The 25,238-nt window shown below is 41.5% G+C and overlaps 1 protein-coding gene across 2 annotated transcripts in view; it reads left to right on the forward strand.

Annotated features, from left to right (window-relative positions):
• The window catches only part of ORAI2 (ORAI calcium release-activated calcium modulator 2), a 92,403-nt gene that overhangs the window by 34,858 nt on the left and 32,307 nt on the right, over window positions 1–25,238 (forward strand). The window contains exons 2-3 of one of the 2 annotated variants that reach the window (XM_073616666.1): window positions 754–872; window positions 12,357–12,593. In XM_073616666.1, coding sequence (XP_073472767.1) covers window positions 870–872; window positions 12,357–12,593 — 240 coding nt within the window. In that variant the 5' untranslated portion in view covers window positions 754–869. The remainder of the gene's footprint in view (window positions 1–753; window positions 873–12,356; window positions 12,594–25,238) is intronic. The other variant, XM_073616667.1, reaches the window with a different exon arrangement.

The raw sequence follows: 25,238 nt of genomic DNA on the forward strand, positions 1-25,238 counted from the left end.
GTATAACATATAACCACCTAAGCTCCTTTAGAGCAGTGGTCTCCAAACTGCGGAGTGCGGGTCGGATGCAGCCCTTTGCTTGCCTTTATCCAGCTTTTGGGGCACGATGAGACCCTGTTCCTCCCACTGACTCTAAGGATAAGGCATTATTCCTTCCACAAATACCAACATTGGTGCATAATTCCTTTTAATGACACCAACAATGGGGCAATGTTCCTTGCACGGACGCCAACAATGGGGCATATTTCTGCTCACTGATATAAATAATAGAACACTATTCCTCCCACTGTGACACAAACATGGGGCAGTATTCTTCCCACTGATACCAAAGATGGGCCACTATTCCTCCCACTGACGCCAACTAGTGGGCACTGTTCCTCCCATTCATACCAATGATGGGTCACTATTCCTTCTCCTACTGGCCACAGGCACCATTTAGTTTTTTTTTACTCCCACTGACCATTCCTGAGGCATTTTCTATTCCCACTGGCCACAGTCCAATCCCACTGAAGTCTGAAGGACAATAGACTAGCCCTTTGCTTAGAAAGTGTGAAGACCCCTGCTTTAGAAGTATAACTGACTTACATTTGACCTCCTTCTGACCAGCAGTGTACCTTATTCAAGCTGTTTTTGCATTCCTATTGACATGTATGGAGGGAAAAATAGCAAAAGCCTGTGCACATAGGCCCTAACACATTTAAAGCTCCACTCTGCCAGCTTCTAAAATGGGGGACTCTTTGTTTCTTATTTTAGTGCTCATGAGGGCAAAAACAGCAATAAATACGAATCACCGCATACAAGAACGGGAAAATGTTTGCTAACTTCGGCTAAGATTGCAGTGGAATGAATCGTGGGTAACAGCCACCTCTATGGTCAGTCACATTTTTGCTTATTCTTTTTAGGTCAATATATTTTTTAATGCAAAAGATTATTATTATTATACAGGATTTATTTAGTGCCAACAGTACTTGCAGCGCTTTAAAAAATAAAGGGAGATGATAGAATTATAATACAGTTCAAGACAAGTGGATTAGGAGCCCCATATGAAGAAATGTTTGCTTCCTGTGTTATTTCTGTTATAAAACCACTTTGAATTCTCTCTTTTTTTTATTCTTATTTTTTTACTGAAAGCATTTCTGAAAAACTCATAAAAAAGTGTATGTGCTCTCCTGCTTGGTGTGGTCAGTTTGAAATAGGAAAGCAGAGGGACTGACAGGATCACCAGGTTGTTCACACAAAGAGACCAATACAAAGAGAACAGGATGATTTTTCAAACAAGTACAGGGGGTCCCCGGGTTACAAACAAGTTAGGGACTGTAGGTTTGTTCTTAAGTTGAATCTGTTTGTAAGTCAGAACAGGTACCTTTTTTAAGTGTAGCTCCAGCCAAAAAAACTATTTTTAAGCTTTTTGGATAGCATAGGGAAGGGTTATCACCCCTGTAACATTTGTTTTGCTGTCTGTGCCCCTGTTCAGATGATTTCACCTGACTTTCTGTCCCAATGACAATTGGATTTTGAAAATTTTGGGGTGTTGTGGAAACAAGCCTTGGTGATAAAGCATCAGTGGAGGTACCTTTTCCCCATATTAGCTCTTACAGGAGTTTATTTCCCTTCCTAGGGGTAGATTTCCTCTCACTTCCTGTTGTCTCCCTCCGTTTGTAAGTAGGAGTCGTTTGTAAGTCGGATGTTTGTAACTAGGGGACCCCCTGTACATGGTACAGCATATCCGGAATATAAAATGTTGAGGTAACATTATTCTTTAGGCCCCTTTCAGTAGTGGTGGACTCCGTTTTGATCAGCAGGGTCCGTGTCTGGTCAGTTTCTGCAAGGCGAACACACACAGACCCCACTCAGCTCTATGGGCGGCCAGGTGTAAATGGATTGCACTGTCTGTTTACACCCAGCTGCCCTCCATTCTGCCTAGACGGAGGGAGACGGATCCCCTTCTGTTTGTCTTTAGCGGATCGTATCGGAGGTAGGCGGATGTAAACGGAAAAGTCCGTCCACACCCGCCGGACCATAGGGGTGAATGGACCGTCTAAACAGGTCCGCCTGAAAAACTGACAGGCGGACCTGATCAGAACAGTTATGCCAAAGGGGCCTTAAGCTCTGATGCTGCCACCTTGCCTGCTGCTCCAAAGTACTATACATTTTGACTTGTAGTACTGCCCCCCTAACTGTGGTTGAAGAAAAAAAAGAATGGCTGCACATCCAGAGGTTCCAAAAAGCCTTTATTTGAAATCACCGTAATGACACCAAGGACACCAAAAATGCAGTCACGTATATGCGTTTTACACAGACAACTTGTGCTTAATCGTTACGGTAATGATTAAGCACAAGTTGTTTGTTTGAAACGCATCTACGTGACTGCATTTTTGGTGTCCTTGGTGTCACTACGGTGATTTCAAATAAAGGCTTTTTGGAACCTCCTGGATGTGCAGCCATTGTTTTGTTCTTCAATTATCCTACGGAGGCGAGCCGGGGATGGCACTCCTATCAGGTCCCAATTGGGGTATTACACACACCTGGAGCAGCAGATCCTTTTTTTTTGTCCTGATCCCCCTAACTGTGGTGCTGTGTCCTTACAGCCCTTTAACACAAGCAGCATTCATTGCGATTAACAAGCGATCCAGTAGTCTGATGAATCAGAGCCGAATGGTACAGATGTCACTTTATATCCTTTACCTCCAATCCATCAGGTTTAGGTCCCAAAAGATACAGAAAAGGAAGCAGACCTTTTCCCTTTTTTTTCTGACCTAGACAGACTCACATCCACCTGACTATAGACTAACATGAAACTCCTGTTCAGATTCACATGAAAACAGACGAATGTGATCGGAACACCCTTGTGAAAGAGCCCTTAAAGTGATCGTAAAGTCTTGTTTTAAAAAAACAACAAACATGTTATACGTACCTCCTCTGTGCAGCTGGTTTTGCACCGAGCAGCCCGGATCTTCCTCTTCTTGGGTCCCTCTTTACTGCTCCTTGCCCCTCCCTCCTATCGAGTGCTTCCACAGTCAGCGGCTTCCTATGGGGGCACTGAAGCCAAGTCACAGCTCCCTGTATCCATTCAGACACGGAGCCCCAACCCAGCCCCTCCCTCTCTCTCCCCTGATTGGCTGACTGACTTTGACAGCCGTGGGAGCCAGTGGCGCTGCTACTGTGTCTCAGCCAATCAGGAGGAGTGTCCCGGACGGCTTACACATTCGTGGACATTGCTGGAGAGAGAGGGGGCTCAGGTAAGTATTAGGGGGTGCTTGGGAGGCTGCTACACACAGAAGTTTTTTTTTTTTTATCCTAATGCATAAAATGCAATAAGATAAAAAAAACCTTATGACCTTAATTCCTTTAATCTTTTTGCTGCCAGAGCCATTTTTTTGCACACATTTTTAAAAAGTCACCCCCAAACATTATATATTTTCTGAAAGCAGACACCCTACAGAATAAAATAATGGTAGTTCCAATTTTTTTATGTCACATGATATTAGCGCAATGGTTTATGAAACACAAAATTTCAGTAAAAATACAGTAAAGTTAAAGCGGCAATACAAGTATGTTGCCCAGTTTTTTGGTAAAATATAAAAGGAGTCAAGGCTTAAAATTGGCTGTGACAAACTTTGGTACCCTATATTTTCCATATAGCGACAAATTATTAGCCCCTACAGGTCATTAACTTAGAGTTAACCATGATGGGTTTAGAATTATCACTCTCATCTCGGTGAGCGTTGATATGTATCACGATTTACATTTTCGTACAGAGGCACCACTGATGTGTCCATCTATGTTCACGTATGTGGAGGGTAGGGGGCTCCAATAGCTTCTTGGGGGGGGGGGGTTTAATTTTTTTTTTTGATGTGATGATTTTTTTATTGACAGGTTCTTTTTAAAGAGACATTAGGGGTCTAAAAGATGTGCTCTATTAGCTTCTTCCCTGGACATACAACCAGAAGTAAAGCTTTACATGTCGCTTCCAGGTCATTAGCAGGAAGGGGAGACCTCTCTGATTTTTTTTTAGTGGGCCTGATCGGATCTGGAGGTAGGTGGGTGTAAACAGACACAAGTCCGTTAACATGTGCCTGTCCACCTGGACTTTCTGATAAGTTCTGTCGGAAAAACTGACATGTGGACCCGATCGGAACGCCCGTCTGAAAGGGGCTTTAGAGCTGATACGTGGCCTTGCAGTTATTAGCATTACAGTAGTACCTTGGATTACGAGCATAATCCGTTCCAGAAGAATACTTATAATCCAAAGCACTCGTATATCAAAGCGAGTTTCCCCATAGGAATCAATGGAAACTCAGATAATTCGTTCCACAGTGACTGCTGGTGTATGCAGTACTGTATGAGACCAGAGGTGCGGGGGTGCTGGTGTATGCATAACCGCATGTGGCCAGAGGTGCGGGGCGCCGGAGTCACTTGGGAACCGAGTGTTTGAGTGTCTCCGAGCGTCACCAGCGCCCCCGCACCTCTGGCCCAAAGCGGTACTGCACACCTCAGCGTCTTGAATCCTGCTTGTCTTGAGAGACAACGCTCGCAAACCGAGTCAGGATTAAAGAAAAAAATAGCTCGTATTGCGAAACGCTCGTAAACCGCGTTACTGTCAATCCGAGGTTTTCACTGTATTGTTGAAATTACTATAAAATGTGGCAGCACAGACATCTATACTATATCCTTGAATACAGAGCTTAACGCAGTTGTAAACCGCTGTACAGTTTTTTTTTTTTACAGGCATAATGTGCTAGTTCGCATCGCACACCTTAAAATTAAGCCCCCCTCGCCGAGATGTCAGATCTGGAGGCTGCTTCCATCTTCATCCGTCTTACTTCCGTGTTCGCGGACTCCGGCTCTGTGACTGGCTGGAGCCACGATGACATCACTCCCATGCATGGGCACGGGAGCCCCCTGTCACGGCACGGGGCTCTGAAGAAATGGCACGGGTGGCTGTTCCTTCAGAGTGCATGGACCAGTGATGTCACTGGCTTGCATGTACAGTAAATATCTCCTAAACGACGCACGTTTAGGAGATATTTACAATACCTATAGGTAAGCCTTATTATAGGCTTACCTATAGGTAAAAGTCATGCATGGAAGTTTACTTCCACTTTAATATGGTACTTAAAAGGACTTTATGGCAGCCAAAACACGCATTCAGTATAAATGCTGTAATTTGGTCAGTGAGCAGGAGATGGGCCTATAAAGCGATCGTTTACCCCGAGCTGGGAACTGGTGTACAGCAGGTTCAGTCGATAAGGTCAGATCTTCGAATTACTTTTCCTGCTGTTGCATGTGACTGGCTTAAAAATCACTAACCTTTACAAATTGATTTAGGTTTTAATGTTCTGGAATCCCAGAGAATATCAGAGTGTACAGACTTTGTAATAAGGTTTTTTTTTGTTTTTTTTTTTTTTACACTCAGTTCGGAATCCTGTGACTTGAATTTTAATAGCCTCATTTCCTGCATGTGGTAAGAAAGTTTCTTTAGGAGAGCTTTTAGTGATTTAACCCGCATATCGCTTTTCAATGTCAGATAAGATTAAAAAAATATGAACAGTCTACAGGGGCTCATAAAGGACAGAGCTGGCTCCCCTGACATTTATTTTGTAGTGGTGATGGATATTTTACAGATAGTGGGGGAGAAACGGAGATATATTTGTCTAGGATTCTAAATAACTTTATATTCATGTCTCCTAACTGTCCCTGTTTGGCTGTGACTGTTAATGTTATTGAGACCTAAATATTGGGAGTTTAACCGCTTCAGCCCCGGAAGATTTGGCTGCTGAATGACCAGGCCATTTTTTGCGATTCGGCACTGCGTCGCTCTAACTGACAAGTGTGTGGTTGTGCGGCACTGCACCCAAACAAAATTGACGTCCTTTTTTTCCCACAAATAGAGCTTTCTTTTGGTGGTATTTAATCATCTCTGCGTTTTTTTATTTTTTGCGCTATAAACAAAAAAAGCGACAATTTTGAAAAAAAACACAATATTTTGTACTTTTTGCTATAATAAATATCCCCATTTTATTTTTAAAAAAAAGCTAATTTTTTCTGAGTTTAGCCCAATATGTATTCTACATATTTTTGATAATAAAAATCGCAATAAGTGTATATTGATTGGTTTGCGCAAAAGTTATAGCGTCTACAAAATAGGTTATAGATTTATAGCATTTTTATTATTTATTTATTTATTTTTTACTAGTAATGGCGGTGATCTGCGTTTTTTTTTTTTTTTTTTTTCTTTTATTGGGACTGCGACATTATGGCGGACACATCAGACACTTTTGACACATTTTTGGGACCATTGGCATTTATACAACGATCAATGCTATAAAAATGCACTGATTACTGTAAAAATGTCACTGGCAGGGAAGGGGTTAACACGAGAAGGCGATCAAGGGGTTAACTGTGTTCCCTCTCTGTGTCCTAACTGAGGGGGGGAGTGGGTCTGTCTAGGGGAGATGACAGATCGCTATTCACACTTTGAACACACGATCAGTCTCTTCTCCCCTCAGAGAACCGGGATCTGTGTGTTTACACACACAGATCCCGGTTCTCGGTGTGTCACGAGCGATCGCGAGAGCCCGGCGGTCATCGCGCCCGCCGGGTACTCGCATTGGCTCCGGGGTCGAGCAGCTGGTGCGCACGCGCTCCTAGTGCCCACAGGGCGAAGTGACGTAACATAACGTCGTTTCACCCAGCCGTGCCATTCTGCGGCGGCTGGTCAGCAAGTGGTAAAGTGGTTCTAAAGGCTCAAGGTTTTTTTTAGCTTCATGCACTTATGCATGAAGCTAACAAGACCTTTTAGGTGTAACTCCCCAGCCCCCCTTATACTTAGTCCATTCACTATTCTACACTGTGCATGAGAGCCGAAGCTCTCCCAGGCCACTTTCTCCTCATTGGCTCACACAGCAGCAGGAACCATTGGCTCCTGCTGCTGTTAATCACAGCCAGTGAGCCAATGAGGAAAGAGCAGGGGCGGGGCCGAGCCGTGCTCTGTGTGTGAATGGACAGAGAGTCCAGCTTGGGAGCGAGCCTGCTCGAGTGCTACCATAGCAAGAGAAAAACAATTTGTGGTGGATTGTATTTCAGAGGGCATTTGACATAATGCCACCGCACTGCCTGTTTTAACCCCATAAAGCCTGCATCAACACATGCGCAGATCCAATTTACTTAAATGGGTCGCAATGGACTTGCAGTATTGCCCCCGAAACACAACAGGAAGAGAATTCTTCATCACGATATGATGCATGGCATGTGTATACCTCCATAGAGCTAGGGGGATGGTAAAAATGCCTCCCAACTGCGAGTGTAAACTAGAGGACATTGAAGTATTTACATATTCTTAGCAAGCAGTAAATGAGCTCTAAAACAAGATACCACTGACTTCTTGTAGCTGCAAGTCATTGTGGAGCAATTCTTCAAATTTCACAGCGGAAGCATTGAATTCAAGTTTTTCTCTCAACAGCTCAGCACACCCTGCTCCCCCTCTCAGTGGTGACTCAGCGGCCTTCCCAGTCTTCTGATGTCAAATGTAAACAAACAGCATGTGCTCTGGAAGGGATGAGCGGGTGTACCAAACTGCTGAGAGAATAACTTTAGACCCCTTTCACGCTGGGGTCGCAGCCACGTTAGTGCTAAAGCGCCGCTTAGTTTAGCAGCACTTTAGCGCTGTTTAAGCTGCGCTTTTGGGCCGCTAGCAGGTGCTTTTAACCCCAAAGAAGGGGTTAAAAACTCCCGTGTTGCGGCGCTTCTGAAGCGCTGTCCATTCATTCCAATGGGCAGGGCGTTTTGGGAGCACTAAATACAGCACTCCCAAACCACCCCAAAGATGCTGCTTGCAGGACTTTTCGGAACGTCCCACAAGTGCACCGCCCTAGTGTGAAAAGTCCCATTGAAGTGAATGGGAGGTGGTTTTCAGGCGCTTAGCAGAGACTATTTCCAGCGCTAAAGTGCCTGAAAACTGCCCCAGTGTTAAAGGGGTCTTAATGTACAGAGAGAGATGAACTACAGGGAAGTTGAGGGCATTGGTTTCTCTTTATGGGTAATATAGTCCTTCCAATGTAACCAACTTGATTTCACTTTGTTTTAACTTGGCTGTGAAGAGCTGTACAAGGTGCAGATTTCATCATGTGTATACAGCAGAAACCTTTACACTAAATAATGTTGACCATCTGCTGAGCTAATGAGATGAAATGGTTTAGGCTGCAAAGATCCAGCTTCTCCATTGGGGCCTATGATGAGAAGTAGTATGCCACAGCCTGCCCATTCAAGAAGATGACTGAGGAACCACTGGAGTCGGTGTAGGTTGAAGGAGCTCTCTGGCTGATCAGAGATCTTCTTACTAGGTATAGGAGAAATGAGGAGAGCAAGGACAGAGGACTGGCAAAAGCAAATGAAAAGGAAAGTTATAATTTAAGGCTAATATTTAATGTACTAGAAAATAATGATGAAGAAAAATTATAGGGAAGATGGACAACACTTGTGGTTCTTCCAGTCTTCACATTTTTTATGTTTGGGATTACTATTGTTCTGCATAACAGCATACTGTTGCTTTAGCTTGGCAGTGCTAGAAAGTTAGCATACAGTAGAGCTGCATGAGAATCACAATTTTTTTTTGCTTAGAAGATAGATCACGATTCTCGTGGCGTAACATCATCTTTCACATTAAAACAAAAAAATTGGGCTAACTTTACTGTTTTTTTTTTTTTTTCTTTTATTCATTGAAGTGTATTTTTCCCAAAAAATTGCGTTTGAAAGACAGCTGGGCAAATACAGTGTGACATAAAATATTGCAGCAATTGACATTTTATTCCCTAGGTAGGGTCTCTGCTAAAATATATATAATGTTTGGGGGTTCCAAGTAATTTTCTAGCAAAAAATATTGATTTTAACTTAAGAAACAAGTGTCAGAAAAAGATGTAGACTTAGGCCCCTTTCACACTGGGGCAGTGGGGGCGTCGGCGGTAAAACAGCGCTATTTTTAGCGCTGTTTTACCGTCGTTTTTGCGGCTGTATTTGGCCGCTAGCGGTGCGGTTTTAACCCCCGCTGGCGGACGAAAAAGGGTTAAGACTGCTCGCATAGCGCGGCTATAGCCGCGGTATCGCCGCGGTATAGCTGCGCTGCCCTATTGATTTCAATGGGCAGGAGCGGTTTAGGTGCGGTGAATACACCGCTCCTTCACCGCTCCAAAGATGCGGCTTGCAGGAGTTTTTTTCTTCTCCTGCCAGCGCACCACTTCAGTGTGAAAGCCCTCGGGCTTTCACACTGAACAAACAGCAGCGGCTGTTTTGGGTCGGTTTGCAGGCAGTATTTTTAGCGCAATAACGCCTGCAAACCGCCCCAGTGTGAAAGGTGTCTAAGTGGTTAAACTTCCTGCATTTACACTTTGTTTAAAAACTTAGCAGACTGCTTGGATTTTTTTACACACAGAAGTTTTATCCCTTTGATCTAAGAAGGAAGAGTTCATTACAATGTTTCATGAAAAACTTGGCAGACTGCTCAGATATTTTCTTTTGACAGCTGAGTGAGCAGATAAGTCTCTCCACTTGTTATATGAAAGAATCAGCAAACTCTGCAATAGAGATCGTCAGGGGGTTGAATCGAGATCACGATTTTTTTAACGATCAATTGTGCAGCTCTAGCATACAGTACATACAAGTGGAAGAAAGCCTAACTATTCTTAAAAGTGTCAAACCAACCCCCACCCCACAAAATCCTCCTACCTATCCTGCCTAATCTGTATAAAAAGATGTGTACATACCTATTTTAGTCCGCACCGGTCTAGTCATGTGATCCTGCAGCTCTGGCTCCCCTGTGTCACTGAGCAGCTGCTGCAGGACAGAGGATGGAGCACTGACAATGGCTGGGCTATGGGTGACGTCACAGTTCCCAGAATTCCCAGCCGTTGTTAAGTGCTCCCTGAGTCAGAGCTAACACGTGGCCGAACCAAAGCAGATTAAAAATAGGTAAGTGCATGCATCTTACGTATAGAGGTTAGGTAGGTGCAGGAAACATTTTTAACAATAGTTAGATTTAGGCTTTTCTTACATTTTAAAGTGGAACTAAAGGCACTAAACTGCCTCCTCTCTAAGGGGACTCGCTAGCTTTGGCATTTTCTCCCAGGTGCTGGTCTTCGGGGCATCTCCATTGGCCGGTACTGGATGAGGTAACTTCTGTGCATACAGAGGAGTCAGTCACCCTGGCACGCGGGGACCGTGCTGGCCTTGTAAGCTGAGCTGCGCATTTGCAGCTCAGTTTACATACCACAGAAGACTGCAAGCAGGTAGGTAGGTGTATTTTATTGTAGAAGAGACATTGCAGACATTGCATGTCTCTTCTGCAATAATAGCCTGTGCTCGCAGTCTTTTGTTCAGTGACTTCGGTTCCATTTCACAGAAACCACTGTTATTTCAAATCCCAGAACATTACTGTGACACTTATCGTTTTGCAGCCTAACCTCCTTAACCACTTCCATACCAGGCCTATTCTGGCACTCCTCTCCTACATGTAAAAATCATCATTTTTTTTTTTCGCTAGAAAATTACTCCGAACCCCCAAACATTATATATTTTTTTTTAGCAGACACCCTAGGGAATAAAGTGGCGGTCATTGCAACTTTTTATTTCGCACGGTATTTGCACAACAATTTTTCAAACGTGTTTTTTTTTGGGGGGAAAAAAAAATGTTTCATGATTTAAAAATTAACAAAACAGTAAAGTTAGCCCAATTTTTTTGTATAATGTGAAAGATGATGTTACACCGAGTAAATAGATACCCGACATGTCACACTTTAAAATTGCGCACACTCATGGAATGACACCAAACTTCGGTACTTAAAAATCTCCATAGGCAACGCTTTACATTTTTTTGTAGGTTACATGTTTAGAGTTACAGAGGAGGTCTAGTGCTAGAATTGTTGCTTGCACTTTAACGCACGCGACAATACCTCACATGTGTGGTTTGAACAACGTTTACATATGTGGGTGGGACTTATGTGTGTGTTTGCTTCTGAGCGCGAGCTACCAGGGACAGGGGCGTTTTTAAATTATTATTTTTTTAATTTAATTTTTTATTTTGTAAACATCCCTTGTAATAGGAATTGTTTGTGACAGGTCCTCTTTACGGAGAAATGAGGGTTCAATAAGATTCCACATCTCTCCTCCAGGCTGGAGAGCATGAGATCGGAAAAAAATCCACAATCTTATGCTTACCAGCGGCTTTGTTTACATCCGCGGCCCGGACGTGACGTCATAACGTCGCGCCCGGGCCTCCGACGGTCATAGAGATGACTGTTGACCGTCTGGTCACCGGAAATCTCTATGGTCATCATTCAGCGGCGGCCGATTCTTTCTCCGGGTCCCCGATGGCACAGGGGGAATGTCCCCTCCCATCGCCTATAAGAACGATCAAGCGGCGGAACTCCCGCTATGATCATTCTTATGGTGCACAGAATCGCCGGCTGAAAACAAGGATATCTGAATGATGCCTGTAGCTGCAGGCATCATTCAGATATTCCCACTGAAATTCAAAGACGTCATATGATGTCTTTGGGCGAGAAGTGGTTAGAGTTGCTTCCTGTTCCTTTGTTGGAGGTGGGAGTACAAACCCTGTGTAAGCTCTTTGTTGGATGGTATCAGAGCATGCACAGGATTAGTGAGCCCCTCCCCTTCTTAACTTGTTCAGGGTTGGCAGTTGGCCCTTAGGCCGGAGAACTGAATACTGGGAGAACGGGGAGGGGGGTGACATGCTTCCCCATACACAGAATCACTGGGTATTCCCCAAGGGCTCAAATGTAGCACCTAAGTGACAGAGGAACACTGTAAAAGCAAGTATTAGCAAACATAGGGGGTTATTTACGAAAGGTAAATCCACTTTGCACTGCAAGTGCACTTGAAAGTGCAGACGCTCTAAATCTAAGGGGAAGATCTGAAATGAGTGGAAGCTCTGCTGATTTTATCATCCAATCATGTGCAAGCTAAAATGCTGTTTTTTATTTTCCTTGCATATCCCCCTCGGATCTACAGTGACTTTAATTCCAAGTGCACTTGCAGTGCAAAGTGGATTTTCCTTTAGTAAATAATAAATAGTAAATAATAATAAATAGTGTTGTTCTTTAAGAGAACCTGTCACTTTTCCATAAACTGTAAAATAACAGATTCTCTTTAATGAAGTTCTGTAGATTTTCTCTTTAAATTATGTGAATATATATTTTCAATTCTGTTTTCCCTGTATTTATTAGATATGAGTGGTATTTCACTTGAATTACTGAAAGATTGGTAATGCCAAGTTCCTTGTAATTCCCATGAGACAAATGTTTGGGCAGTGGCATGATGTGTTTGAACTATTTTTGTCATTACAGCGGGAAGCAACCATGAGTACCGAACTGAATATCCCGGTGGATCCTTCCACCCCTGCAGTCTCTGAGCGGGAGAACAAAGGTATGGACTACAGAGACTGGGTGAGACGCAGTTACCTGGAGCTAGTCACGTCCAATCATCACTCTGTGCAGGCCTTGTCCTGGAGGAAACTCTATCTCAGCAGAGCCAAGCTAAAAGCCTCCAGCAGAACCTCTGCTTTGCTTTCTGGATTTGCAATGGTAAGTATTAATATGTAAAAAATAAATGTACACATTATACAGTGTGTGTGTGTATATATATATATATATATATATATATATATATATATATATATATATATATACATGTGTGTGTGTATATATATATATACATGTGTGTGTGTATATATATATATATATATATATATATATATATACATGTGTGTGTGTGTATATATATATATATATATATATATATATACATGTGTGTGTGTATATATATATATATATATATATATATATATATATACATGTGTGTGTGTGTATATATATATATATATATATATATATATATATATATATATATACATATATATATTAGAGAGAGAGAGAGAAACACTTAGGCACGTGTTCCAGTTTCCGGCAACCATTTACCAATGACTTTCTAGCCTAAATATTTTACTAATAACTATTTTTCTTTATCTGTTTTTTTTGTAAAGTGCCAATGCATTGCACAGTGCTGTACAATAAAGCTGTGGATAGTGTAGGGAACAGTTTTTACTGTCTGAGCCTTCACTGGGGAGATGAACCTAGTTGTTCTGGTGACCACTTTCATGGTAATTAAAGAAGTCTAACTTGTTTTTTATGTCTCCTGTCACCCAAGGGACAAAGCATTTGTATCACTTTGTGTCATTTTTCTATGGGCTGTCAAAGGCTAATTGTGTGTTTGTCCACGCAGCTATCAAGGAGATGAAGAATAAATGAGCTTTGATTGATGGCGCTTGTCTCAGTTTCCAAGCATTTGCCGAAAACAAGCGCCATCACTAGGAATTCAGAGGAAGGGTGGTGTATCAAAAAAACTATTTTTGTCTTGTACACGCCAGAGCAAAGCTCACAGCCCTGTGCCTCTTCTACTCTACCTCTGTGCTTTGTACATCGAAAGAAAGACTGAGCCCAGAGCAGCCTGCCAGCTGTTCTGGGGAGAGAGATTAGAGTAGTTGCTGGCATGTGTTGTAGTGGTCTTAGGTTTGTGAATGATGGTGCTCATATCCAGAGGTGCTCATCTTCAGAGCACCGTCATTCGCAACAACACTAGCTGACAGCTACTACTCTAGTCTCCCTTCTCAGAATAGCTGACGGGTAAGTATGGGATGGGTCCTTCCTCCACTGTACAAAACAAAGAAGTAGAGTAGTACAGTGCTGGAAGATTAGATGGCAGAGCTGCAGATGTTAGAATAAAGAGAGAGGTTTTTCTTCAGTGCTATGCTGTAGTTCTCCAATAGGACTGCCCATAAATTGGGCTTCTGCCTGGGATAGAGCTTAGAGCACACTGCACAAATAGAAAAGAAATATTCCGTTATCTGCAAACCACTGCACTGATCTGAACAGGGCCGAGTGCCATCGTTCAAGGAAGAGTTTTAACTTCTGGTGAAATCTTTTTTTTAGCTCTTTAGGGTTGATTTACTAAAACTGCAAAATGCAAAGTAGTCAATCCGCTTCTAACTTCAGCTTGTTCCTTTAAGCTTTCACAGAAAAACTTTGAAGCTTTGTATGTAGAACTGCACCAGATTTTGCACTTTCCAAGAAAGGAAATCAGCCCCTTTGTTTCCGGTGCAATTATTTAATTTTATAGACACAGAAATCTGCATTTTTTGTTAGAAAATTACTTACAACCCCCAAACATTATGTATTTTCTGAAAAAGGAGGCCCAGGAGAATCAAATTATGTCAGTTGCAATTTTTTATGTTGAACAATATTTGTGCAGCTGTTTATCATATTTTCAGGAAAATATATACTAAAATGAATTTTAATGCACACAAACACACTATAATAACTAATTTTGGTAAAATATAAAAGATGGGATTGCATCAAGCGAATAAATACCATGTGTCAGGACTCAAAATTGCAAGAGCCATTAAAACGGTAGAAAACTACAGTACTTTTTCAAAAGTGACTTTTTAAAAGCGTTTACAGGTGATCAGTTTAAAATTAACCATGATTCATGGCTCTAGAATTATTGCTTTCACTTTGACATTTGTGGTAATACCTCACATATGTGGCGCAATCACTGTTTACATACATGTGCGGGATCTACACATGCTTTTGCATTTGTGTGTATGCACAGGGAGGTTTTAATTTTTTTTGTTATTATTTTTATTTTATTTTTTATTATGATTATTTTTTTTACTCTTTTTATTTATTTTTTTCATTTAAAGCTGTATTTAACATTTATTTTATTGTAGCTTACCAGTTAATAGACAGGTGCCTGTTTACACATGTCTGACACATATCAGCCCCCTGCTATAGTCTCTCACCTTGTGATTTTTTAAATTCCAATGTTGCAGTCTGATTACTGGAGGAGAAGAGACAAAGGAAATGCTACCTCTTTCTTGCAGAAGACTGATGACATCATCTCTGAGTTCAGGCAAAGTCACTTGCCTGAAGTATAGGGTCTATTTTATAATAATAAAAAAGTACAGTTTAAAAAAAAAATGATGCTGTTGCTGTATATAGAGGTATGGTTAGAATGTATTCATGCACATTTATAAAGTTACTGAAAGGTCCACTTTAACAGGTATAAAAATACCTCTTGAGCAAATGTTGAATGGTTCAGTTTAGACACTGAGCAGCAGTAATTTAATCTGGAATTTCACAGCCATAGCAATTCGCTTTCCAGTCTCTTGGTCTACGAATCTGAGTAGTCAAAACCCAGAGATCTGATAGGCTGCTTTAGGTCTCTGCAAACACTTAATTATAAAAGGTACACAAAGCTGGAAATAACGTTTTTCATCCACTAAATATACAAAATGATTCTGCGCTACCCCAAAAAAGGAAAAACAAAAGCAGCCAACACGACCAACAAAGTATACATGTGAAAAACAACAAAAAAGTGTAGCGCTAAACAATGTCACACATAAAACGACTATGGACCAGTCAATGTGCAGTGAAAGGGATCAACTGTATCTGATATAAATAGGTAGTCCTCATGTAGACATTATGACTGAACCTTACAGGTAAGTAGTCCTTATAAAAATATGTTATAAACGAAATTATTTTGGCATCCCAAATGCGGACCAGCTCACTCCCACCGAGAGATGAAAAGGCTTACCAGATGAGGTGGACCCAATGGGGCATACGCCGAATTGGGTCAGATAAGGCTTAGGTGGTGAGTAGCTGTGTTGGGCTCAAAGAAGGATATTGTCTCGCGGATTACTGTATTCCTCCAAGTAGCACCCGGATCATGAAGGGTGTAGGCAATCTCACGGATATAGGTGGTCACGTAAATCCTAGGAGGGTGGGGTGTTCCGTAGGTAAACCCCTCAAAGAAACATTCCACGGACCAGGAAATGATGTGGTAGGATAAGGAAAGAAAAGAAGGGCCACATGTAAATCCGAAAAGCAAAAAAATTTTTATTTAAAATAAAAAGATGTACACTCACATGTAGATCCAAAACATAAAACAGCGCTGTGAGAAAAAGTGGCGACAATGGGGTCCTGACCGACGCGTTTCGTCCTCATAGACGTCTATGAGTAGCCCAACACAGCTACTGGCTCAGGCTGCAGTTAAACTACAGTGACTTGTCAGTGTCACTGCAGTTTGAAAATGGCGCAGCCGGAGCCGAAATACATAGCCGTGACTTGCGACGGCTTTCGGCCACTTGCGGCTCTACTCGTAGTCCCGCCCGGGATGGGCGTGACTGTGAGCGGAGCGAGCGCCGCCCATATACAGATAGCCGAGTGTACTCGGCTAGGTTCGGCTAGCTCCGCTCACAGTCACGCCCAGTCCCTGTGTCCATCTATATATGGGTGGCGCTCGCTCCACTCACAGTCACGCCCATCCCGGGCGGGACTACGAGTAGAGCCGCAAGTGGCCGAAAGACGCCGCAAGTCATGGCTATGTATTTTGGCGCCGGCGCCGCCATTTTCAAACTCGGCCATCAGTATATCGGCGGCCAGCGATCGCTCCGCTCGCGGTCAGCGGGGGATCGGCGTATAACACGCACCAGCGATTTTCCCCTGATTTTAAGGGGAAAAAAGTGCGTGTTATACGCCGATAAATACGGTAATACTTACAGTAGCGATTTGCTCTTTTTGTACTATGAAGGGCTACTTTTTTTTTTTTAACCCTATTATGTTACTGGCTGATTAATCGATTATCAAAATAGTAAGCGATGAATTTCATAATCGATTAGTTGCCGATTAGTTGTTTCAGCCCAACTACCAGTTACAGTTAACGTGCTACTAAACCCAATAGAAAAACTATGTGTGTCCACCGTGACCTATATTTCTGTATGTCTATTGATTTTTCTGCCAGTGTTATCTGTACAACTCATGATCAAATTAATTATTCCATAGTTTTGAGGTTGCTCCATTCACTAACAGGGTTTTTGGAGCCACCGTAATGCCTCTCTAAGAAAATAGGGTTTGTGACCTGCCGACATGACTTTGTCGAGCCATCAAAAAGATGTGATTTATTGCACATTTGCAATTCACACGTGGGGAATAATGGTACAGGTAGTCCCACCATCAGCTGTAAATAAGAGAGAGTGTGCACTCTCCTCAAATGCAAGCAAGGCACCCCGAACAGCAAGATGCCGAACACTAATAAAGGTAAATAATATACAGTAAGTATAGAAAAGAATCACCCTCCTTTTAAAATAATCACATTTTGTTGCTTTGCAGCCTGAAATGAGGACAGACACAGTTTTTGTTTTATACAGCTTTATTTACATATCCCAACAGACTAATAGCTGTGATTAAAGAAAAAGGTGGTTCAACAATACTGACACAAGGGGGTGATCCTTTTTCCAACTCAGTAATTCTGTTTTTTATTTTATTTTCTGACATGTTGTTGTCATGTCTTTCACTTGGATGTTATAAATTGCACCGAGTAAATACAGCCGGATAAAACAAAAAAGGCTGCAAAGCAACACAATGTTTTTTCTTTTAAAGGGCGAAGATTCTTTTCTATACCCACTAGGGGTGCAACGGATCGTTGCCGATCCGTGATCCGTACGGATCACCCTCCGCGGATCGGGAGCACTCTGCGGCCTCAGCCATAGGAAAGGCCGCGGCTTCGGCCTAGCTCCGAGGCGGCCATCTTGGTACACCCGGAAGCGGCCGCTGTCTCGACAGGAAGTGACGTTTCGTCGCCGCCATCTTGCTACACCCCACACTCCTGCACAGTACAATAATGATAGAGTGAGAAGGGGGCAAGCGGACATCTTGTTACACCCACCGGAGTTTTAGATTTAAAAGCTATTTTCAACACAAAACCGAGCTTATATGCACAAATACTGTATTTATGCATATAAGCTCGGTTTTGTGTTGAAAATAGCTTTTAAATCTAAAACTCCGGTGGGTGTAACAAGATTTGTGTGGTTTTTTTTTTTTTTTGTTTTTTTTTTTTTTTTGCTGATCCGAAAATGATCCGATCCGTGACTCTGATCCGAGGATCAATCCGATCCGTGAGATTTTTGCACCGCTAATACCCACTATATACACAAATGAAGCAATTGAGAATGAATGGATGGGGAGTTTGTAAGCATTTAATAGACTACTTTAAAGCCGAACTCCAGGAAAATGAAAACGTCTACCCTGCACTGCAAAGGGAAATGCTCATTTAGTCCAGGGGCAGAGGCTCGTAGAGTAAATATACTTACTTTACTCTTCCCTTCAGCAGGGTCCCCTAAAATGTCATTAAACCCACATCACTAAAAACTGTCAGTAAATGCTGTATTATATGCTGCTCATACTCACTCGGTCACTATAAGATTTGTTTTTTTGTAGATTGCAATAAACCTGGCTGATCCTGCTGTTCACTGTCCCTACATCCTTGCCTAAGATTGTGTAGACCAGCCATTGCCACATATGAGCATGCTCCAGTTTCATTTCCCTTCTAAGCTGCTCATTTCCTCCTTTTTCTTATTTGGTCAGCCCACATGACTATAGAGTCACACATGTGGGCACCCGGCGCATTCACTCTGGATGAATCACAGCCCACTCCCTCCCTTCTTCGTCATGCCCACTTGACAGCTCTACACAATGGCAGCAGGATATTACATCATAATTAGTGGAGGCTTCACCTCCCTGTAATTCTAAGCACATACAAACAATAGACAGAGGCCGGAGGGGCATGAAACAGGTGATGATTGGCAGACCCCACACCCCCAGATCGCCAACACCATTTGGGTTCAAATACATATTTGTATGATGAGTGCAAAAATGTATTTGATACTAATTACATATTTGTCCTCTGTATTATGAAGGCTGTTTTTATTTTGAACATGTGACCAGCAGCAGAGAACTAGAAGCTCCTCCTGCTTATGTTTCTCTGCAGATGGGCTGGGAAAGAGCTGGGTCACATGACAACTGTATGTCTATTATGAAAGAAAGTACTTAGATGGTGTTTTTTTGTATTAAAATAAATACTGTGCTAATATCCATATACACACAGAAAAAAGCATAACGTAAATTAAACAGTATGTGTTAACTATCACTTTAAGCGCTGCTACTGGTCCCCTGTAGCTTCTCTGTAAGCTGCAACTGGCCCCAGATGTCCCTGTATTGTACATTATGATGCCAGAGCTTCAGGCAGAAGAGGAGAGCACTGGAGCCAGTCGGAGCAAGATATTAGGATAAGATATAAGATATAGAACCTCTTTTGAAACCCCCTTGTTATAAGGAGCAGTTAACTTTTGCAGTGCAGTGGGCCTTTAAAATTTTGGGTTTTAAAGGATAAGTTCACGTTTTGGGAATGTGTTACATGTTTCACCTGTTTTTAGGTACGAGCATGTAACATGTTCCCACTCCTGCAGCCGCTCCCTGACCCGAGCTCTCTGTGTGGCAGCAGGTGGGGTTCTCCCCGTATCCACTCTCACCATTTGAAATTAGCGCGGCCGCGCGGGGCTCCGCCCACGCGTCGTCGTCATTCGTTCAGAGAGTTCTCTAAATGAATAAACTACAAGTACCGACAGCCTTTGCAGATGTTGGCTTGTAGTTCTCAATAAACTACCAGGGAGCTATTGAGCGCTCTAGGTAGTTCGTTGATGCTTCCTATCTTTGTGAAGCAGCTTACACTGACTAGTCTGTAGGAGTCCGCATGGCACCCACAATCTGCTGATCCAGGGTGCAATGCTTTCCAGGCTCCTACAAAAAAAAAATTGGAAATACACATTTTTTTATCTGCAAAAAAATTTGCAATTTTTTTTTTAAAGTGAACTTATCCTTGAAGCCTACTTTTGAAATAAAGAAAAAACATTTTACAGCACAGGTGCCACGGTGTACACTCCCACTGCCCTTCTGTTGATCCCGTATTATGTGTGTGCTTATTCTGCATGGAATTACACAAAATTCAGAGCTAACTTTCTGACTTTAGCACAGTTGCTGTATTAACTGGATAGAATTATCAGCTCAGTGTGTTTGCTTGTTCCTGGAATTGCTCTTTAAATAAACTCCCATGTACAAAAATAAATTGTACATAGTAGTCTGTACTCTGTGCTCAGTTCAGACTGATGGGAGTTGCTTAAAGGCTTTTAATAAGTTCAAGTTCTGAACAAGAAATTCCGTAATAGTGTTATGGTACTAACAGATGATGGTGTACTGCTGTGTTATGTACGGTATGAACCCATAATATAACCTTCCTTGAACAGAAGATGGGAAAACTCAAAGGTCTGGAAAAGCATTCCCATCATAAACAGGCACAGATGCTAATCTGCATATTTTAATGTTTTTTCTACCCATACGTTTTTGCATCCCAGATGCTGACCTTTACAGCCACTTCTTGTCTATATACAATTGTTCTGGTATCTGTAGCACATGCCGTTTACCCATTGTGACAATGGTGTGCTATGATTGTACAATCTGTTTTAGTAAGGCTGTTTGTAGTCATTCTCAGGAGCACGCATGACAAAATTAAATCACAGCGGAACCATTAGGAGATGGTTGTCACCTCTTAACAGCATAGTTGCCAACATTCTCAGAAAATTTTTAGGGACACTTTTTTGTCTGTAGGCGGAGTATTATTTTAATTAGTAGTGGGACATTCATTTGTAGGCGTGGCCTAGCAGGAGTTGAGAAATGGACGTTGTTTAAACTATGCTAAATATTGGGCATGGCTTAAGTCTGAGATGAAAGAGGGATGGAGGGAGAAGGAAGAGAGGGATGGAGGGAGAGAGAAAGAAAGAAAGAGGGAGGGAGGGAGAGAGAAACAAAGAGAGAAAAGGGGAGAGAGAAAGAAAGAAAGAGGGAGAGAGAAACAGAGAAAGAAAGAGGGATGGAGGGACAGCAGGCCCAGATCCTACAACACAATAGGAACATGTTTATTCCAGAAAGTTTAATAATCAGAAGATAAAAATACTCCAAACTCTATCCCCCCAGGCAGATCCCATTAAACAGGAGATGGTCAGAGACTGTGCGAACATAATACAGGAGATAGTCGGAGACTGTGCGGACATAATACAGGAGATAGTCGGAGACTGTGCGGACATAATACAGGAGGTAGTCGGAGACTGTGCGGACATAATACAGGAGATAGTCGGAGACTGTGCGGACATAATACAGGAGACAGTCGGAGACTGTGCTGACATAATACAGGAGATAGTCGGAGACTGTGCGGACATAATACAGGAGACAGTTGGAGGCTGCGCTGACATAATACAGGAGATAGTCGGAGACTGTGCGGACATAATACAGGAGATAGTCGGAGACTGTGCTGACATAATACAGGAGACAGTCGGAGACTGTGCGGACATAAAACAGGAGATAGTCGGAGACTGTGCGGACATAATACTGGTGATAGTCAGAGACTGTGCGGACATAATAGTGGTGATAGTCAGATACTGTGCTGACATGATAGAGGAGATGGTCAGAGACTGGCAATATTTTTACCTTATTTTTCTCTGTGCAGTCTGCACTTCCTGTCCCGGCCGCCTAGGCAATTTCATCATTAGGCGATTCCCTAGGCCTCTTTGGATATCAATGTCATCTATCCCAGAAGTCCTAGGGACGCCTAATAATGAAATCTTGCTGTATTTCGAGACAGGAAGTTCTGTGTTGATTGAGAGGTTGCCATAACAACAGGGTGGGAAATTCCGCCAACGCTGGCATTGCTATGGGAACCTGTAAACAGCACAGTACCCCACGAGGTGTTATCAATGCGTAGGCGTGAGCCAGCTGCCCGGAATCCCCGAAGCAAATAGGAATGTGCTTCAGATGCCCACATTGTCAATGGTCGCTGCCTGCCTACCGGGATCCTGTGAGTATTGACAAATTTATAATTAAAAAGAAGGATTACGCTTACAACAGTATCCTAGTTTTAATGTACAACTAGCGAGAATCACGGGGTGCTTTTTTGAAAAAATTGCCAAGGAGACTGGAGCTACTCTTTAAACAACTTCTGAATTCACAATACCATGCTAGTACATATATGAGAAGGGGAAAAATGTGAAACTAGTCAGTGAACTGCTATTACTGTCCAACAAACACTGCAACTGTACTAAGGACAAATAATCCTCTCAGTTTACCTTCATTTTAAGTTATATGAAGTTCACTGGAGTCAAATTTCACAAAGCATCACACATGTGGTCCTGATGGGTCTGCTTCCTGAAGTCTGCAGGGTGTCCTTTCCTCTCACTCTACTTAGTATATCACCAGTTATATTTAAACATCAAAAGCAGGTTTGAATCTGTTTTGTGGCTGTGAGAAACTTCTCAGAATCTACGCTGTATACATTTAAAGCTGAATTATACATTTTGGGTACCCTTGATATCAATTGTGTTTATACATACACATTCTTAAAGAGGAGTTTTAGCCAGGTTTCCAAAAATTAAATGTCAGCAGCTACGAAAACTTTGGCTGCTGTCTTTTAGGCTGAGCGTAGCGTCTTTGGGCGTGTTTCCAGTGTTTTTTTTGCATGATTCTGATGCGTTTTTATGCGTGTTTTTATACAGCATTTTTTTCTTATTAACTTATAAAGAAAACGATCAACTGTTGCATCATTTGTTGCTAGGTTTTTCAGCTTTTTTAGCTTTTCCATCAGCTTTTATTTCTTTTTTTTTTTTATTATTCCCTTATTCTTTTTTTGTTAGGGTAAGGGATTAGAGTTAAGGTTAGGTTAGGATTAGGTGTTGGGGTTAGGATTAGGGGTTAGGGTCTGGGTTGGGGGTTAATATTTTATTTATTGTCTTAGTATTAATTTATTTATTTTTGTTAGGATTAGGGTGTTAATACTACTACTACTACTACTACTAATAATAATAATAAATGAATAAATGTAAAATAAATACACTAATAAATAAAAATAATCATAAATAAATACAATAAAATAATACTAAGTAATCATAAATAAATAGTTACCAGAACCCCAACCCTTAAAAAAATAATAATAAAATAACAATAATAAACACCCTAACACAAAATAAATAATAATTATTATTAATAATAATACACATTATTGTTATGATTAATAATATTAATTTATACTTGAAAAGAGAGAATAATTTATTTAATGTATTTTTTTTAAGGTTGGGGTTATTTATTTATTTATTATTACATATTATTTATTTTATTTATTATGGTTTTTACCAACTGTTGGTATTAAAGTAACACGGCCCACCTCTACTTACCACCACTGTGCCATAAAGAAAAAGTTTAGCAAAAGAAAAAATAAAATTTAAGATGAAATGTAAAGCTGTCACTTTAAGGGTTGGAAAATGTAGGTAGTGTTTTTCCTGTAATGTGACTATAAAAATAATATACATAAGAATTGATGAAAACTACAGTGAAAAAAACACTATCCTAAAACAAAATTGTACCTTTAGCCTGGTTTCACACATGTGCGGTGCGAATTGAAGCTCAGGTTTCACTGAGGAGATAACAATCTCCTGTTCAACGGATTCATTGCGTTTTTGCTCAGGATTAGAGAGCAGGGAGAGGGGGAGGGGGGGGGGGGAGAGGGGGAGGTGTAGTGAGGAGAAAGAGAAAATCCTTGTTCAGAACGCAATGCATCTGCGAATCAGATGCGTTCTCATAGGAGATAATAGGCTTGTAGTTCGCACCGCAATGCCCAAAAAACGCACACGTTTTTTGTGCAATGCGCAGTGCGAATGCAACGCACATATGTGAACCAGATACATTCATATGAATGTATTTTAAAATGTCCTGCGAATTAGATGCGGTGTAAGCCGGGGCTTAAACAACACTGAAAAATTGTGTACATATTCAAATCAACAATTAAAACACCATGTGACAAGTGAATTAAATGAGTGAATGAATCAAAAAAAAGTCCACAACTCAATATACACAAAAAAGTCCTTTGAATGGTAGTGTCTTCTTAACCACTTCAGCCCCGGAAGGATTTTCCCCCTTCCTGACCAGAGCACTTTTTACAATTTGACACTGTGTCGCTTTAACTGCTAATTGCGCGGTCATGCAATGCTGTATCCAAACGATATTTGCGTCCTTTTCTTCCCACAAATAGAGATTTCTTTTGATGGTATTTGCTCACCTCTGCGGTTTTTATTTTTTGCGCTATAAACGGAAAAAGACCGAAAATTTTGAAAAAAATGATATTTTCTACTTTTTGTTATAAAAAAAATTCAATAAACTCAATTTTAGTCATACATTTAGGCCAAAATGTATTCAGCCACGTGTTTTTGGTAAAAAAATGTCAATAAGCGTATATTTATTGGTTTGCGCAAAAGTTATAGCGTCTACAAACTAGGGTACATTTTCTGGAATTTACACCCAAATGACCCCATTTTGGAAAGTAGACACCCCAAGCTATTTGCTGAGAGGCATGGTGAGTATTTTGCAGCTCTCATTTGTTTTTGAAAATGAAGAAAGATAAGAAAAAAATTTTTTTTTTTCTTTTTTCAATTTTCAAAACTTTGTGACAAAAAGTAAGGTCTGCAAAATACTCACTATACCTCTCAGCAAATAGCTTGGGGTGTCTACTTTCCAAAATGGGGTCATTTGGGGGGGGGGGGGTTTGTACCACCTGGGCATTTCATGGCCTCCGAAACTGTGATAGGCAGTGAAGAGTGAAATTAAAAATTTACGTCCTTAGAAAGCCTGAAGGCAGTGCTTGGTTTTCGGGGTCCCGTACGCGGCTAGGCTCCCAAAAAGTCTCACACATGTGGTATCCCCGTACTCAGGAGAAGCAACAGAATGTATTTCGGGGTGGAATTTCACATATTTCCATGGCATGTTTGAGCAATATATCATTTAGTGACATCTTTGTCACTATCCCACACCCACATAACTGTCCCTGAGCCACCCCCATCAAATCATTCTGCAGCTATTACCTTTTGTACCACAACCCCCTCCCTTTAGAATGTAAGCTCTATGAGCAGGGCCCTCCTGTACCTTTTGTATTGAACTGTACTGTAATTGTGTTGTCCCCATTATACATTTTAAAGCGCTGCGTAAACTGTTGGCGCTATATAAATCTCGTATAATAATAATAATAATAATAATCTTTGTGCAAAAAAAAAAAATTGTCTCTTTCCCGCAACTTGTGTCACAATATAAAATATTCCATGGACTCGACATGCCTCTCAGCAAATAGCTTGGGGTGTCTACTTTCCAAAATGGGGTCATTTGGGGAGGTTTTGAACTGTCCTGGCATTTTATGCACAACATTTAGAAGCTTATGTCACACATCACCCACTCTCCTAACCACTTGAA

This window comes from Aquarana catesbeiana, linkage group LG02 (assembly GCF_042186555.1).
Source record: "Aquarana catesbeiana isolate 2022-GZ linkage group LG02, ASM4218655v1, whole genome shotgun sequence".
Taxonomy (NCBI): domain Eukaryota; kingdom Metazoa; phylum Chordata; class Amphibia; order Anura; family Ranidae; genus Aquarana; species Aquarana catesbeiana.